At 41.7% G+C, this 17,149-nt stretch overlaps 3 protein-coding genes across 10 annotated transcripts in view; 2 read left to right on the plus strand and 1 right to left on the minus strand.

Moving 5' to 3' along the window:
• Positions 1 to 787: 787 nt before the first annotated feature.
• FOXM1 (forkhead box M1) lies at positions 788 to 12,279 on the minus strand. Of its 5 annotated transcripts, none has more exons than XM_010717184.3 (9): positions 12,144 to 12,279; positions 9,216 to 9,809; positions 8,031 to 8,179; positions 7,623 to 7,829; positions 7,076 to 7,204; positions 6,429 to 6,522; positions 5,505 to 5,594; positions 4,860 to 5,041; positions 788 to 3,771 (listed from the first exon to the last, which is right to left on the minus strand). In XM_010717184.3, the coding sequence occupies exons 2-9, from the start codon at positions 9,760 to 9,762 to the stop codon at positions 2,716 to 2,718; spliced, it is 2,454 nt and encodes an 817-aa protein (XP_010715486.1). In that variant the 5' UTR covers positions 9,763 to 9,809; positions 12,144 to 12,279; the 3' UTR covers positions 788 to 2,715. The 5 variants fall into 5 exon arrangements, with proteins under 5 accessions (XP_010715486.1, XP_010715493.1, XP_031411434.1 ...); XM_010717191.2 differs by lacking the exon at positions 12,144 to 12,279 and adding an exon at positions 11,949 to 12,137; XM_031555574.1 differs by lacking the exon at positions 12,144 to 12,279 and having other exon boundaries at positions 5,505 to 5,580; positions 6,481 to 6,522; positions 9,216 to 9,762.
• RHNO1 (RAD9-HUS1-RAD1 interacting nuclear orphan 1) lies at positions 12,273 to 16,561 on the plus strand. Its single transcript, XM_031554140.1, has 2 exons — positions 12,273 to 12,389; positions 15,935 to 16,561. Exons 1-2 carry the CDS (start codon positions 12,273 to 12,275, stop codon positions 16,559 to 16,561), a joined length of 744 nt encoding a protein of 247 aa, XP_031410000.1.
• Positions 13,547 to 17,149, plus strand: part of TULP3 (TUB like protein 3) — a 39,058-nt gene continuing 35,455 nt past the window's right edge. For 2 of the 4 annotated variants that reach the window (XM_010717222.3, XM_010717246.3), the window contains exon 1: positions 16,557 to 17,147. In XM_010717222.3, the coding sequence (XP_010715524.1) occupies positions 17,107 to 17,147 (41 nt within the window). In that variant the 5' untranslated portion in view covers positions 16,557 to 17,106. Of the gene's footprint in view, positions 13,566 to 16,556; positions 17,148 to 17,149 lie in introns of those variants that run through there. The other 2 variants (XM_031555584.1, XM_010717237.3) reach the window with 2 other exon arrangements.

Consider the following 17,149-nt stretch of genomic DNA (forward strand, 5'->3'; position numbering starts at 1 on the left):
TTTTCAACATAGTCACCACCATTAGCTATGCATCTTTGCCAGCCACAAACGAGAATGCTGCACTTGTAAAAATCTGCACCAGCAGAGGTGACTCACTGTTGCTGTCACTGCTGAAATGCACCACCCCCTGCTCCACTGCACTAACATCCACTATTTCTAATTTATAACACGCTCAGGAAGCGTCGATGAATGTCAACGGATGCAATTTCTTCTGCACGGAGGAATTCAATTCCACATCTTTGCTTCATATGCACTCGCATGTCTGACGCCATTTTGCCAGACTGCCCCTAAGCTGCCATCTGTCACACAGCAACAAAATGTAACGGAATATTAGCAGGAAGGTTCAGCCTCTACTGCCATACCACCAACATCTGCCTTAGACAGCATGGGCCAACATAATAAAATAGGAAGCATTACTTTTGAAGACGCCCCCATATGTTAATTGCTATATGAGATTGTATGTCATCACTAGTGTGGTTGCTGTATCAATATTACTTTGGTAAGTTACTCAGATTAACGAAGGATGAATTTTGATGGAACCGAGCAAAGGTGGTGGTGATTAACCAGGGTACGTTGGCAAGAGTGGGACCGGAAAGCACGATGTAAATGGTATGGAATAAGAGCAAATAGTGTCCTGGTTTTGGCTGTAATAGTCACCTGCCATTACTCAGGTGACTGGCTAGGCATCAGTCAGCAGGTGGTGAGCAACTGCATTGTGCATCATTTCTTAGACACACGCAGGCTGCTCCAAAAGTAATGGCTCCTATTTTATGATGTTGGCCCACAACATCAGAGTCTGTAGTTCTCTAGCCCACCAGAAGTGGACTTGCTCCGTGTTTCGTACCAGATCATTGTGTAAGACAGACCAGAGATCACACATGCATTAGACAGACATATCCTGAATTCCAAAACAGAGAATTCAACCTAACGCGCTTTCCCTCAGCATCTGTAGTGGAGCTTCTTGTGATACAGCTGTGGGTGAAAAACCTAAAGTACATGCTTGGCCTCTCCATTCCTTTTTGATTTCTTATAGCTTTTCAAGCTCTATGACTGCTTAAAGGAATTTCATTCCTACCCTCAGTGCTTCAGGTAGGACAAAGAGATTCCAAGAAATTATGTTGCCTGAGGTAAAAGAAAATTTCAGGATAACTTACTGACGTCAGGCAGAAAGAGACTTTCAGGAACTGTCATTGGCACCGTACCAAGAAAGGTCACTAAGACCTGGGGAAGATTCTGAGGCAAGGTGTTTCTACTGATGTCTTGTAAGTAGTGATACACACATTGAAGTTTGCCCAGATCGTGGCTGTGGTTGCTTAGACTGCTACTGAAGCTATTTCATAAACAACCCCTTCTCACAAAACAGCACCTCTGTATGGAGTGGGTCTTAGAAATGCAGATTTGTACTAAACACATTATCAAGAGAGTATCAACACACTGATACTCTCCCCTCCCACAGCAACCTGTCTCTTTCCCCAGAACTAAGATCCAAGGCTAAAGCCCACGACAAGGCAAGCAAAAGCATGTGTTCATACCGTGGTCCAGCCAAAGCACATTGCTAAAAGTGGCTGCAGGAAAGATGATACTCAGCTGCGCTCCTGCAAAAACTTTATTGAGTATGTAGATGCACGAGTCATCATTTGTCTGGAAGCAGAAGGATTAGGTCTTTCCATGGCCATTTCCTCTTTTGACATGAGATCTAAAGAAGTGGGAAGAGTAGCCCTATTGCAATGGGAGAAACATACCTTTCATTCCCAGGGGTCACTTGCCAGTGAAAATACCAGTATTCACTTTACAGGTTCTGTTTCACGTTTTCAGCTGATGTCTGAAATGAAAGCTGCTTTAACCATTCTGTAGAAATCCATCTTACTGCAACTGTGACTCCACCAAGTCCTCTACGTACATATTAATAGGACTATGGAACCAAAAGAGTTACAGCTCTCCTCCATTCCAGCCTGGGAAGGGAAGAAGAGCTGAGAAGGAAAAATGAACCAAGATTTCATGCTGCAATCCAGTTAACAATTTCTTTCCTATTTAGCTTGAGTAGTCACTCAGTCACATATAGATGATTCTTCAGATTTCTGCCTTGGCAACTTTCAAGGCCAATGTGTTTTTGGACTAAAAGAAAATGGTATTTTGGGCTCTCATCTAGAGAAATACAGGGCAGGCGGAACATATGGACAACGCTAAGCTAAATCGTTTACCAACTCAAATATTCCCCTAACAACTCTACAAGAATAAAATTACTATTGTAATAAAGGGCTAGTAATTTAGGGAATATATGGGGCTTAAAGCCATTAAACCTACACAGAAGATGCTAAATAAGATGAGAACAAAGTAAAAGTAAGGACAGAGAAGGTGGAAGTGCTCAGAGCCTTTCTATTGGACATAATTGAGGGATGTACCCGTTTCCTTTCATACCTCGATTAGCCAGGGCTGGTCAGGGCTATCTAGATGCTAACCCCTCTCCAGGGACTCTCCACTCTAGCACCAGATTAGAGAGCTTCTATCTTGACCCACATAAAATAGTCCATTGCAGCTCAAAAAGGCAGCTCATAGCAGCCAACCGGCCCATTTCCCAGCTTAGCAGGAGTCAGTACTCCCACAAATGAAGGAATTGTCTAAAAAGACTGTCTGCTTTTGATTACGTGAACAGATCTCGGAAGAGGAGTGCTTTCTGTAAAATCCAAATAAGCCAAATTCAGTCTTCTAGACAGTTTACTTCAGTTCAGGTATAAGCTGAGACCAACTAATGTCTGTTCCTAAGTTTTCATCCTCAAGACCAGGAAAGCTGATATCTAAAAGGATTTTGCTCAAACTGTCATTCATGGTGTCCAAAATCAGGCCCTCCATGAGTGATCGGTTTTCAGTAAGACTAGAGGCTGGTAGTTCAAGGGGCAACTGCTTAGTAGATTTGTGAATAAAAGATGGAGAGCTTGTGAGGGGTCTGTGCACTGTGTCGTTAGATTCCGTATTGAGCAATTCCCAAGAGGACTCAGGGAGAGGATTTTTAAGGGGCGTGCTGTTAAAACCCAGCAAGTCCTGGTTCTCCTGGAAGGGTGTGATCGGCAGCTGAATGGTTCTCACTGGACTGAAATCCAGCTCATTACCTCTCTTGGCTGATGATGCAGACTTCCAGGGGTCAAGGCCCCCTAGTGGAGGGGTAGTAGTTGCCGGGACTTTGCAGGGAGTGGAAGAAACTGGCAACTTGCTGAACATCTCTTTGACTGGTGTTTTAAAAGGCCCCTCTTCCTCCTGCAGGCATCTCAGCTGTGATACATTCTCTAGAGGCTGGTTTTCCTGCAGTAAGGGGAGGTCTGCCCCTAACTGGAACGGATGATCAAATTCATTGCTCTCTGGAAAGATAACGACAGGCTCTTCTGAGCAAGGCAGTGCTAGGCGCTGTTTCCTTCTGGATCTGCTCATTTCCCGCCTCTCACATCTCTTTATAACTAATGCGTCAGAAACACCCTTAGATGGTGACTTCAGTATAGTGAAACGTTTCTTTTCTGTCATGGCTGAGACTGGGACAAACAAGTCTGGCTCTTCCTTTACAGTTATGGTTGAAGCAAAAGGGGACAGCCAGTCCCCCAGTTGTGAGCTTTCCTCTTCCTTAATACAGAGTGCCTCAGGGAAAGAAGATGATTCCTCACCAAGCTGAGGGTTGTTCTCCTTCAGAGAATGTGTTGGGGAAAAAAATCCTTCATCAAATTGGCTCTCCTCCTTGGCCACAGCCATGGGTAAAGAGGGTGACTCTTCAATAGAGAGAGACATCTACAAAAAAAACAGGTGACATGCTGTCAGTAAACAAGAATTTTAACCACTCAAAATGCAAATGACAGTGGAAGATAGAAAAGAAAGACCAGCAACTATGGACAGCAGGACTAATAACAGGAGGATCTTCATAGTGAGGTAGCAGTAATAACAGCTAGACATTGATCTACCTTTGAAATTGACACAGACAAATCTACAGATCATAATGGGAAGGATTTTAGCTAATTGTCTTGAAGTTACACCCTTTAGAGTACATCTGCTACGAGCAGCTTCTAGGACAGGCAGCTTAACATTTCTGTGTTTGATCCTCCTTACACTATTTATGTATGCAATAACAAAAAGAATGAGGTCATATTTCATAGAAATCAAGGAAAAATAAAAGAATTATCAAAACATTATTGAAAGAAAAATGCACAGGAGAAAAGAAATCATAGCAGGAGAGAATATAAATGAGCAGATGCATAAAGGAAAACAGAATCAATGCTAGAAAGAATGGAACGAGATGAAGCCTAACGATGCCTAAGTGTCTGAGACAGTCACTGAGACACAAAGAGAAAGATCTGTTCGATTACATTTTTTCTTCAGCTCAGAACACCAAGGAACTCCACAAAACTAGCAAAAAACATTTATTAGAAGCCTCTAGAAAGATGTTATACTTGTAAATAAATGCTCTTTCAGAAGCAATGCCTTATAACACAGCTTCCTCTTTAGAACTATAAAAAAGTATCTGAGTGTTTCAGGGGCAAAAGAAAGCCATTTCCTCTAGTCCTGTTTCTTTTCATCTGAGCAGGGAAGAAACATGGTCTGGACTTTTCAATCCAGAGCACCCACTCCTCTAGTGAATTAAAGTAACATACATACAGCAAATCAACTAGCAAGTATAGTCACAATAGAGACAGAAAAGGAAAACCAAGTATTGTCACCTAGCCAGAAGTTTACATGCTTGGAGGACCCAGTAAAGATGCGTAAAAGAAAAACCAGTCCATGGAAGAAAATAGCTATGTAGAAAACAAACCATACAAAACACAAACACTCATTTCACCAGTCTCCTACAAAGAAGGAAAAAAAACAAAAACAAAGAAAACAACCTTTGGAGCAATGCGCACACGTTTATTGCTTCGGAAGGTCTCTGAGCTGTTGTGGGACGCTCCCTGTACCGCAGATACAGGAACCTTCAAAGAAGGCTGCAAGACGAGAGGCTGACTCATTGGAAACTGGATCGGAACAAGGTAGGAGTTGATGCGAGGAAGCAAAGGCTTCATCTTTCGTCCTGGAAAAGAAAATAATAGATTTGCTAGCCTTCTACCCTTCTTTCACCACATATGGTGAACCAGACACCTAACAGGAAGTGCTTCTAAATACTTCCAGATAACCATTTGATCAATTACTTTCATTTGCCTTCTTTGCTAGTTTTGAGGATACAAATCCCAAGACAGAAGCCCTGATGAAGAGCAAAATATAGCCTTTTTTATAGGTCCTAGACCTCAAACTGGGGCAAGCTCTGTTGTCACTTGGTTTGAGCACCTAGTTCCCTCCATCTTTCTATCACATCCTCTCTCAGAGACAGCAGCACTACTTTTAGCTCCAGAGCTGAGGGATGGGAGCAGCTGTAGGAAGCCTTTAAGCAGGCAAATCTGGATAACAATTAACATTTTAATCCTATGGAAATCTGTGAAAGCACCTGAAATTTATGGGAATTATTCTTTTTAGTCTAGCCTGAAGTAGACACTCACGTGCATTTTGGGGTTCAGTTTTGCTGCTATTGTTGCTTCCCATATTCTTCTGGGGATCTGGAACATGTTGCTTTTGCTGCTGCAAACATTGTGAAATAAGAAAGAGGAGAGAGAAGAATAAAAGGATTCATCGTTGTTCTGCTGCCTTGTTCAGAACTGCAAATCAGAAGCCTGTACTGAGCTAATACAGAAAAAGCAGCCACTAGAGCCAGCATGAGTGCTGGGTGTTATCTCTGTGATACTTGCTGTTTTACAGCCATGCCATCTCAAGGCTAGCTACTAAAAATTCACACAGAAACAGAAATGATATGACAGAGCTGCTCCAACAACAGACTCTGCAGTAGAGCTGACCTTGTTTGGGTGTCCTCAGTACAGAAATGTGATTAGCATACATTTATTTGTGTATTTTATCTCTATACAAACCATAGACCTGAAAACCAAGCAGAGGCACTGGAGGAGCCAATGGTCTAAGCAGAAGGAATGAGGCCCAGGGCTGTAGTGGTGACAAATAGGGTCTGATTAATTCATTGAAAAATCCATCATTGTTAAAATTGCCGAGTTCAAGAGACAGCAAACAGGTTTATCCTTCACAGTACAGCTGGTTTCCAAAAGCTAAAAAGGAGCACAGAGAGATCCTATCCTCCCTGATTCTGAAACTCAGAACAGGCTGGGACTGCTTTCACAGAGGTGAAGATTGTACCTGAACCCTCTGTCTCAGCTCTCTCTGAAGTCTCAGAAAGCTGTCCACTGCAGCCTATTTTAGCAGTAGACTTCTCATTGCTCAAAACTGTACAGCTCTTGCCAGCTGTAGACCAGACATATAACTTGAAGGTAATTAGCTTGACTCCGTTCCCCAAAAATGGCTGTACAGAGCTGTATGATCATGTGCAACAGTGATTCTGTTCCCCTCCCCAAATCTCTTATCTTTTTCTAGCAAGAGGAGATTAGAAGTCCAAGGCCCAGGCCAGAGTCTTACTGATTCAGAGTGCTCAGACGATGTTGACCCCAAGTCCAGCGGCTAGTGGCAGCAAGGCAGTGAGAAGGAGAAAAATAAGAGGAAATTACCAACAGTAAAAAGGGACAAATTAATCTAGCATAATCTGAGCAAACCAGAGAATGAATCTGCCTTCCCATCGCACAGAACATAGAAGAGACTAAACACATCTTAAAAAAATCTGAAAAATTTCCTAAATTTCCAGCTGGGATAGAACAATTTCATCCTGTGAGTGTCTAGTCAAACAACAGAGGAAATACTGGTCTAATTCAGTGGAAAGCTTCTCATTAGATGTTTGCAGCAGTCCTATGGAAACAGATCGAACAAGCTCATACATTTGGCGTGATACCTGAAGAATGAATGCATCCCAAAGAAGCTCCAGCAGCAAAAGCCACCTTTTCTTTTTCCTCCAAATAGAGAGATCATCTATTTTTCAGAAGAAGCAATTGAATTTAGCTTCTACATAGAGGCTGATGCCACTGAATATCAACTTTCCTTTCAAATTAAAATGCATCTGTTTAGTGTGGCATTTAGGGACTGGATAGGCTGTCCCATTTTCTTTGCATGAAGCATTCACCTTAAACACTTGGTCCAATGTTAGGCAACGGTTGGCATCAGGGTGAATAGTCCAGAATGAGATTTTACCATTAGCAGATGTCTCACGGACAAACATATCGTGGAGGGACAGATTATGCCGAATAGAGTTCTGTGGAGAAAGGAACAAGGAGGAAGTTGAAAAACAGCATTTTTATTATCAGCACAGAAAGGTCTATCTCAAATGTGACTGTCCTAGCAGAAAGATTTCATTCCAAAGCCCAAAGTGGACATTCTTATTCACTGCAAACCCAGCCAACTCTACCATTAAGTCTCTTATTCTCTTTATTCCCAAGATCCTCATTCTTACTTCAGTGATCAAACATCCCACCACCTTGCCTAAGTGGAATGAGAAAAAGAATAAAAAAATTCAAATATGGAACATTTGAAAGGAGAAGATATTTGGGGTGGGGTTTTAAATTAATTTCAATCTCGTTCTGCAGGCTGGGAAACAACTTTTCATTTTCAGCTGCAAGGCTTATGATAGTTTCACCCTGTGGCCAACTGGAACTTGATGGCCTGCTTGTTACCTTCCAACCTGGCTTAGCCACATGCTTAAAATATGGAAAATGATCCTCAATCCAGGTATAGATGTCTTTCAGAGTCATACGCTTCCTTTCAGTGCTGTTGATGGCAAACTGGATCATGGCCATGTAGGAGTATGGAGGTCGTTCTGATACTGAATCTTGCCTTGAGGAAGAGGAGGAGGGAATGGCAACAGCAGCAGAATCCTCAGTCTGAGAGACAGAAGAAACAATGTATGAGTGCTTGAATAGTCGACAAGGGCTGGATATTCCTTGTACTGCTATTTAAATTGGTAAAGGGAGTTCTCAGATTACTTAGAGATTGTCACGTCTAGTTCTTGCAAATCTTCTAATCCAGATGGATTGCATCCTCAACAAAAGTTTTAGCATATACTGTTGTCCTCTCCTACTTACCTTCATTCTTTCTCGTAGAGGCATCTGGTTCTCTTTCTCCATGCCTTGCTTCACAGAACAGGGAGTTAGTCCATCAGTTCTCATCTTCCCCAGCCACTGAATGTTAGTGAGACTATTATCCAGCACAGAGCTCATTGTCTCACCACTGCCTGTTGGGAAAACAAGCCCAAAGCTCTGCTTATTTACAAGTAACCCTCTTCCTTCATCTCAAGTGCCAAAAGGAAAGTACTAACACATATCCCTGAATCAGGATAGGAACAAGATGGTTTTGCAAAGCTAAAGCTTCTCGTGTATATACCTTGAGTTCCTGATTGCATGTGTATCTACCCAATTCCTGAAAAAAGCTGTAACATTAAAAACAACAAAAAAAACTCCTAAAGCAAACAAATCATGACATTCAAACCAAATGATTGTTCTCAACCAAAACAGGAAAGTGTTGACTCCAGCACTTTGAGAATTCAAGCATTTTTAGCTGAAGGATTAACTAAGTAAACAAAAGTCAAGGAAAGTGGCATAAACTCCAACCTAGCACACAACCCAAGTAGCAATCAAAAATTCTCCATGGTTTTGAACATCAACAGTAGAAAACTAATGTTTTATTATTTATAGTGGGGTTGTTTTTAATAATACAGCTACTGGAGCTGTCTATGGGTTCCTCTCAGCACTATCCTGTGGGATAAGATTAGCTATGTAGATTTGGGCTGTAGCAGTTTTAAATTCCAAATACAAATATTATCTGAGAAGGAAGTCAAAGTAAAATCAATCCAATTTCTAACATTTGCCCACCAGCTTCAAGAGACAGCCAAGAAGGAAATACTTGCTACTTGGTAATAAAAGGGTCTGAATCACTTCTCTTTCAAAGGTCTAGGCCCCCTTTTGTCACTGACTAAGGCACTCCATTCATGATCCCCTCGCCTCATGTTTTGTTCTTCTAGACTAGAATTCCCTCCAACTCACCCCACTTGTTTTTATCCAGTACAGAAATTTTGCTTTTTTCAAATGCCAGGACTATTTCTTTCAAAGTATATCCATCAAGATCCCTCAGATTCCATTACATATGCACAACTACTTTGTAGTTAATTGAATAACTTTCACTGCTGCATACTGAGATCCAAGTACTATGCTCATTGTCCCAATTTGCATCTCTTTATCTTTCAGAAGGAGAAAAGGGTAAGGGTTACATACTGTTCTCCTGTTTCTGTGCAAATGCAGAATCAATTCCTGAATGCCAGACCATTGATCCTCCAGCAAGATCAGGTGTCTGTAAAATATTCTTCTCTCTTACTTGACTATTTGAAGACCTAGCCACTGTGCTAGGTTTCTCCACTGAGTGAAGGTGCTGTGATAGTATCAAACCTGGTGAACGAGAAGTTCCCCCACTGCTAATGAGAATGAATTTATTGGGCCCATTGTTGCCACATTCTTTTCCTTTTGCTGTCAGGGCCTCTATGATGCTCTGGATATCCGCATTAGTAGGGATGGCCACAACTTGTGTGTTGGGCATCGTAGGATGGTTCATTATCTTTATTCCCGCTGGAAATTTCTGCAGGCCACAGTCTATTTCGTCTCTGCATTGGCTGTCCTTCTGGTCCTCCTGGCTGTGCTCCTGCTTAGATGTCTTTTCATTGTGACCACTGTTCTCATCTCTACCTGAAGTACTGGATACCTCCTTCTGTAGAAGGGTCAGTTTTCTTCTTTTGAGAATTAAGGGCCTGCGAGGGCTGGTCCTCATTATTTATCTATACAGTTACTCTCCATTGAAAATGAGAGGAACAAGTCCTGCAAAACAAAAGATACAACATAAGTGCACAGACAGTAGGAATAGATAAAAGAGGTCAACCAATACATCACAGGTCTTTCACAGCGCACATGTTTTTAGCAATTTCCGTGCTGCTAGAAAACAGAGAAAGAAAAACAAAAATGAAAGTTTACAACAAGATTGACTAGGCAACAGGAAAATATACTTTATCTCTTTTATCAACAGCTTGTGGAAGCATGATATGAGAAATATTTGCAGAGTAAATATTTGCATCAGAAGCAGAGAGCCATGATGTATGTAATAACAAGGAAATCATGTATACCTGTATATGTAAAGGCTGAGAGAGACCTGGGGACTCTTCAGTCTAGAGAAGAGAAGGCTGAGAGGGGATTTCATAACTACTTATAAATACCTCAAGTGCAGGAGTGAAGTTGATGGGGGCAGACTCTTTGGTGGCAAGTAACAATAGAACAAGGGGCAATGGGCAGAAACTGGGACAACAGGAAGTTCTATACTAATAGAAAGAAGAACTTGTTTACTGTCGGAGTGATACAGCACTGGAATAGGCTTCCCAGAGGTGTTGTAGAGTCTCCTTCTCTGGAGATATTCAAGACCTGTCTGGATGTCTACCTGTATGAGGAACCTGCTTTAACAGGGAGGTTGGACTTGATCTACAGAGGTCACTTCTAACCCCTACAATTCCATGTATCTATGATACCCTTTTGTTTTTCTTCTCTATTATTCCTTAGCTCTGTATTTATCTACCACCTCTAATTTCTCAGACCTAGAGAAATAAGTTTCCTCATTTTAGTCTGCTGTTTATAAATATCTGAAGTACAGGAGTCAAGTCAGTGGGGGCAAAGCTGTAGAACTAGGGGCAACAGGGAGGGCAAAGCAGAAGAACTAGGAGCAACAGGCAGAAACTGGAACATATGAAGTTCCAGGCTAACACAAGGAAGAATTTCTTTATTGAGAATGATGGCACATTGGAACAGGCTGCACAGAGAGGCTGTGGAGTCTCCTTCTCTGGAGATATTCAAAACCCACCTGAATGCTTCCCTGTGTGAGCCACTGTAGGGAACCTACTTTAACAGCGAGGTTGGGCTCAATGACCTCTAGATATCCCCTCCAGCCTCTACAGTTCTGTGATATCTGCTTTACAGATGCTAATACTTAGCTGTGAGGTGACTTGACCAGCACTAGCCAGTAAGCTGGAGGGGTGAGAAACCAGAATACAGAAATAGCACTTTGCTGTATGCAACAGATGATGACCTAAAACAAAAAATGGATTTAAGAGCTGGTACAAGATGTGGGAAGCAGAAATTGCCCTGAACGTTAGAAGTATATAATAAAAGCAGAAGTTAGCACACCAAAATAAAGGCAAAGTAAGTGCATTAGTCATTCCTTCTATAGATTTGTGTAGCACTAGATAGATTCATGATAGAGCAGTAAACAACTTAAATTTCAAATTTTTGGGTGACAAATAATTTAGATTATATAGTAGAAAGGAATGGAGGTCAAATTCAGATACTGCTTTCAGGATAAAAATCTGAGAACAATACTTAAAATATAACGCCATTTAAGAATTAGATGTAGAGACTGCCTCTTGCAGCAAGCCACCAGAGAAAAGAAAAAAAGTTACACTTATTGTTATCATTGGGGAAGGTGGGCAGAACAAAAACAAACAACGAAAAAGGCATTTTGCATTAGTAGATTTGACTGGCTTTACAAAAATAAAGCTCACAGTAAGAATCACTTGGAAAGAAACAAAATGGAAAATATCCATCAGATAAACTGCTCTGTGAGCAGGAAGAACTGGGTTCAGAGGCTGCACAGCAGCTGAAGTCCAGAAACAGAAACATACATGAAGGCTGTAGCATTCAGGGATATGCAGAGCCTTTCACAAGGTTCTCTGCTCACTTACAGAAAGGTCTTCTTAAGACAACAACAGAGGCGTAACTATCAGCCAGCCCCCAGGAAACCACACTCCCGAGAGGAACAAGTAATTTCCTAAACAGGCCAAAGGCTGCTTTCAGCAGCAGGGAGTAACACGAGGTGCACACAACTCCATAGAGCTATGAGAACGAAGCAAAAAGCAGGATACTGAAAAGCTAAGCAATTAAAAAAGCTAAGCACCGATTCCAAACTTCAACCCTTACCTCCCGGACTGCCGAGTGCTGCCAACCCCAACGCCCTTGCCAGCGAATCCCGCCCGCTCTCCCAGGATCCCTCCATCTAGGCATATGCCTCCGAACTCTCAGAGCAGACCTCACTAGGCAACCCAGCTCCTCACAGGGAAAGCCCAAGATCACAGTACGGCAAGGAATGAACGCTGAGCCTTGGTCACAACTCACCCCCTCCCCAGCCGAGCAGGAGACGTGTTAGCTTCAGAACTTCCGGTCGCGGTCGCCGTCCTCCCCCCTCCACCCCCAGTAGCGATCGTTTCCCTGTTTGAATTTGGCGCCTGGCGGTTCCTTGGTATCATGTGCCGGCCCGGACCAGTGAAACGCAGCGGTAGGCGGGGCGAAGCGAGGCGGACCAATGGGCGGTTACTAAGTAGGATAGGGTTCTGCCTGGCCGCAGAACCAGTTAAGAGCCTGGTTTGCATGGTCTGGTGGAGGAGGTTGTTATTAAGTTTGATGGTGGTGTGTCATCCGTTTCAGCAGAAGTTATATAACCTGAGCCTGTGAGACTCCAGCTTTACTGCCAAGTTTAGCTCTTGGTGCATGCATTCGTGTTTGCTGTGGGAAGGGAAGAGCAGCTTCAGCGGCCATTTCAGAGATCTCCAGAAAAGAGCATCTGGACTTCACTGGTTTGTGAATACTAAAGCTGTATCCCAAAACCTTATGGGATCTGCTAAGGGGGCTGTAAGTTGTTTTGGTAATGTGTAGTAAGCAGTTAAAATGTTATGTAGTTTTATATCTTCAACAAGAAAATGTACTTCTTGCAAGGTTTTAAAATTGCTCACCTTTGTCAATCTGCTCCTAAATGGAAAAAACAAACTTAAGTTTTGAATTCAGTTTTGAATGTAGCTGGTTCTATATTTTTGTATTTTACTCAGGTCTTATCAAACATGGATGACTTTCAAATTATTTCTAAAGTATTTTTATGAAAAAATTCCCATAAGTTTTCTTTATGGCTTGTGTATTTAAAATATGCATCTTCATAAGGAAATAATATCTTCTACAATGTTATGCCTTGTTCAAAACACTACAGGACTCCTTTTGCTGCTTAGACACTTCTGCCTTGTTTGTACGGTTTATGCCACAATGTATTTGGCTATGCCTTCTTGAAGCTTTAGAGCACTTAACTACCCATTCTACTATGTATATCTACTATGTATATACTAAATCTGCCTGGAATTTGATAAAGGATGTAAAAACTACTGGTGAGTAACAGTCTATATGGAGATGTGTATACAATGTTACTGTATTAGTGTTTTGTTCGAAAACTTTATTTGAGGTTTCCAAATAATTGTTGAAGTCCATTTCTGTTTATCTTCAACAGATTTGAGGGTGCTTGATCATCTTCTCAGAGTGCTTTTCTCCTCCTCCAATTGGTTCTAGCAAGCATCATGAGGCTTCAAAGTCGTTTTGTAATACTGTCTGATGCCTCCAAAAAAGAAGCGTACCCACAAAACTAGAAAGGCAGAGCTGGTATTCCTTGAGAGACCATGGGAGGGACCCATCCATTGCTGTGAAACTCCACTGTATGTGGCTGAAAATCCAGTATGTGTTTCTACGAAGCCTGTAGACCAGAACACTTCTGCTACCTGGGTTGGTATATGTTATCAATTTCTGTGTCTTGCAAAAAACGGGTTTTTTAATTTTCTCCCACATCGCAACAGAGAGTTTTGTGTCCTTATAAGGAAAGTCAACGGCATGGACCTGAATTCGTTATAGAGGCCTAAAGCATAAATAAGTGCATATGAGTTTCTTCACATCCAAATATTAAAAAAAAAAAAATCCTGCGTATTTGAAGGCATAAAACTATAGTGTGTACAGACCACAGTTTCTATTTGTCTTCTGAAAAACTATTTCTGGTGAAGAAGAAGCTTGCTTTCTGTGGCAATTGGAGATCCTGCACATAATAAATTTTCTTTTGAGAAAATTTTTTGCTGCTCAAAATTGCTGAAATCTAAAAGTTACCTGTTTAAAAACATGTTTTGTTTAAATATGACACTACTAAAACTTAGGGAGCAGAGGCCTTTGCTTCAGAACTATTTATTTAAATTTCCATCTTTTTCATTCTGTGTGTTTAGAGTAGTTTCTCTCTCATGATCTCCTTTTATAGTCTGAAGAATATTCCGGGGACTGGTTGCAGTGTCCTAAGAGTCCATATTTTTTATATCTTGTAATACAAAGTTATATGTTTGCATTTATTTATTTATTTATTTATTTATTTATTTATTTTTAAAGAAAATGGGAGCTGCAAAGGCAGACTATTCCTGTATGACAGTAGTTATCACCTAGGGGAGCTCTGTTTATTGATGTTGTGTCTCTGTTGTTTATAAAGTAGACTCAAGCAGTGTGGCTTCAAACCCATATGAAACATTCCTTTAGCCTGTAAGATAAAAGGGGACAGCTTCTTTAGTAGCGTCTTTTATGATAGGACAAAGGTAAATGGCTTCAAACGATAAAGAGGAGATTTAAACCATATATAAAGAATAAGGGTAGTGAAGCACTGGAACAAGTTATGCGGAAGTAGTGAATAACTTGTCCCTGAAGACATTAAAGGCCAGGGTGTTTAGGCCTCTGAGCAACCTGATGTAACAGTAGATGCCCTTGTTCACTGCAGGGGAATTGGACTAGATAACCTTTAAGTATCCCTTCCAACTCATATGATTTTATGATTTTTTTATTATTATTATTTTACCCTGTAATGTTTATATGGGTAAGTTAGTACTATGGCTTTTGAAACACTGCATGAAATAATTGCTGTGAAGATGTATGCTTTTTGTTTAGAAGAGCTTAAAATAACCATATTGTCCTGTCTTCTAAATATCCAGTGTTTTCTTTGAAGTCAACAGCACTGAAGATATTAGAAAATATTGGTAGGTTTTATAACTTCCTGAATCCTCTATGGATGGATATCACTTGTTTCATTGGCAACTGAATTTCTACTCTTTTAGATCCTTTTGACTGCTAGGCTCCTGGTAAAGCCTATGTGGTGTGTTCTCTGAAGCAAGGAAGTCCAAGTCAATTGTTCACTTATGTTATTTTAAGTTTGTGCCAGGATACAATTATTAGGAAACTAGAGCCATGATTCCTGAAAGAATGGCTTTGGTTCAAGCAGTTCAGATGTACAGCACACAATCACTACTCATTATTAGCTTGCACTTAGTTTTTGAGGGACTGTATAGAAACTTGAGAAGACTAAAAGGGGTTTGTGGTTGTCATAACCACATCCAGGTTGGAATACTCTAGGTAAAAACAAATTGCAAGAAACTGAACCTGACTTTTGAGACCCTGGAAGATAAAGACTACTGTAAAAGAAGGATTTGCAAGTCTTGAATAAGTGCCCAAAGTCTTTCAAAGCTCAATAATCTGTATTTCATTGACAGTCTTCTACAGAAAGCTGATTTTAGTAGAACTGACTTTGTGGTCATCTGTTAATCTTTGTGTTGTAGAGTCTCTGAAGAAAACATGTTTCCAGGGGGATATTTTGAAGGCCTAATTAACATTATCTTTGTATTACTCTCAATCGTAGCTGTAGTTGCTCAGGAATACTTGGACTGTAGTGTAGTTCACTTATTCTGCTAAGCTTAGAAATAGGATCCAGCTCTGAAATGTTTTAAGTCAGCAGGTGTTGAAGGCATTAATGCCTGTTGGACAACTTAAACTTCTGATTTAAAGTCTTGTGTGTCTTTTTTTTTTTCTTTTTTTTTCTTTTTTTTTAATGTTTAAGTTACCCAGGGATAGTTCACTTGCACCCCGCTCACTTCTCAGGGATAGAATGTAACTTTGAGGTTCAGAGTTGTTTCCTGCTTACCAGCTTGGCTAACAACTAGTTTGCATTGCTGCAGGCTAATTTTACTCATTTAATTCCCATGTTGAAGAAAGATGGGATGGGTGGGAGAGGAGAATAAGGTTGGTGTTCTTCTGTCTGGAGGAAAATACTGTTTTTTTTCTTATTATGTCTTTAGGTGTGCCCACAATTTGAAACAACTAAGTCATTGGTTCTGAGAGTGTGTCAGAAGAAGCAACATGGTTCTCACAAGCTTCAGAATCAGGATGTCAACTATGGTTTGCTTCATGCAGAGACAGCTTGTCGAAGATCTGTGGCCTGCAAATTTCCTCCCTTAATTTTTGAAAATTCAGAAGTATGTTCAGTCCACTCCACAGATACGCTGAGTCATGCAGGAAAGAATACACAGCATTCTCACAGCCAGTTCAAGAAAGGGATAGGATCAAAAGCTAACATTCAGGTGAATGGTTCTGAGAACTGTAGTGAAACACCATTATCTATTTCTCAGCCTGTAGGGCCAGACGTCTTCAGTCCACTAGGTACAGGGATGCCACAGTTGCCTTCTTTAAGGAATTGTACATGCAGCAGTGCTCTGCCACAAATCAGTAGTCATGCTGAGTTGGTGTCCAGTGTCCTCCACTGTGGGAGGGAGCAATTGGCAGGAACACTAGTTATGGATACTCCTGAGCGTGAGTATGGAATAAAGGTCACCTGGAGGCGTCGGCCTCATCTCCTTAAGTACCTGAGAGACAGAGGGAAGCTGAGTACTGCTGACATACTGGTGAAGACAGACATTGAACTCTAGAAGTAGGGGTGTCTTTTGATTGGCAAAACAGTAATTTTATGCACAAGGACATGCCTCAATACAAAATGCTCTTTTCAAGGATAAAGAGGGGCAATAGCTTAAGCCTACATCGTGCTAGGCCATGCTAATTCTATTCACAAGTAGCAACGCGTAGGGTGCACCTTGTCCTCAGGGGGGAGTGGTGCGCGATTTTTTTTTTTTTTTTGACTGAGCTTCCTTGCAGAGGGTGGGGGGAGGGCGGTAAGTGCAACGGGCCTTCCCACCCACTCAGCTCCTGCGATGCAGAGCTTAGCGTCCTGCGCCACCAGGACAACTGGCGGGGTGGGAGGGGAGGCGGGGCTCGGCGCCGACCTGGCTGCCACTTCTGCGCATGCGCGGTTCGAGTTGTTGCCAGCTGAGGGGGCGCAGTGGCCAGTCGTGGAGCAGTGTGCTGTCCCTTCGGCCAATGGCGCAGGACTTGAGTTACGAGTTCCGTCGCCAAAGGTAGTGGTGAGGCCGAGGCAGAGTGCATCGGCCGCGGTCCTATAGTAAAGGAGAGGCTGAGGATGGAGGGCGCGCGGAGCCGATGCGCGCTCAGTGGGGGCAGGT

Source organism: Meleagris gallopavo, chromosome 1 (genome assembly GCF_000146605.3).
Source record: "Meleagris gallopavo isolate NT-WF06-2002-E0010 breed Aviagen turkey brand Nicholas breeding stock chromosome 1, Turkey_5.1, whole genome shotgun sequence".
In the NCBI taxonomy this organism is placed as follows: domain Eukaryota; kingdom Metazoa; phylum Chordata; class Aves; order Galliformes; family Phasianidae; genus Meleagris; species Meleagris gallopavo.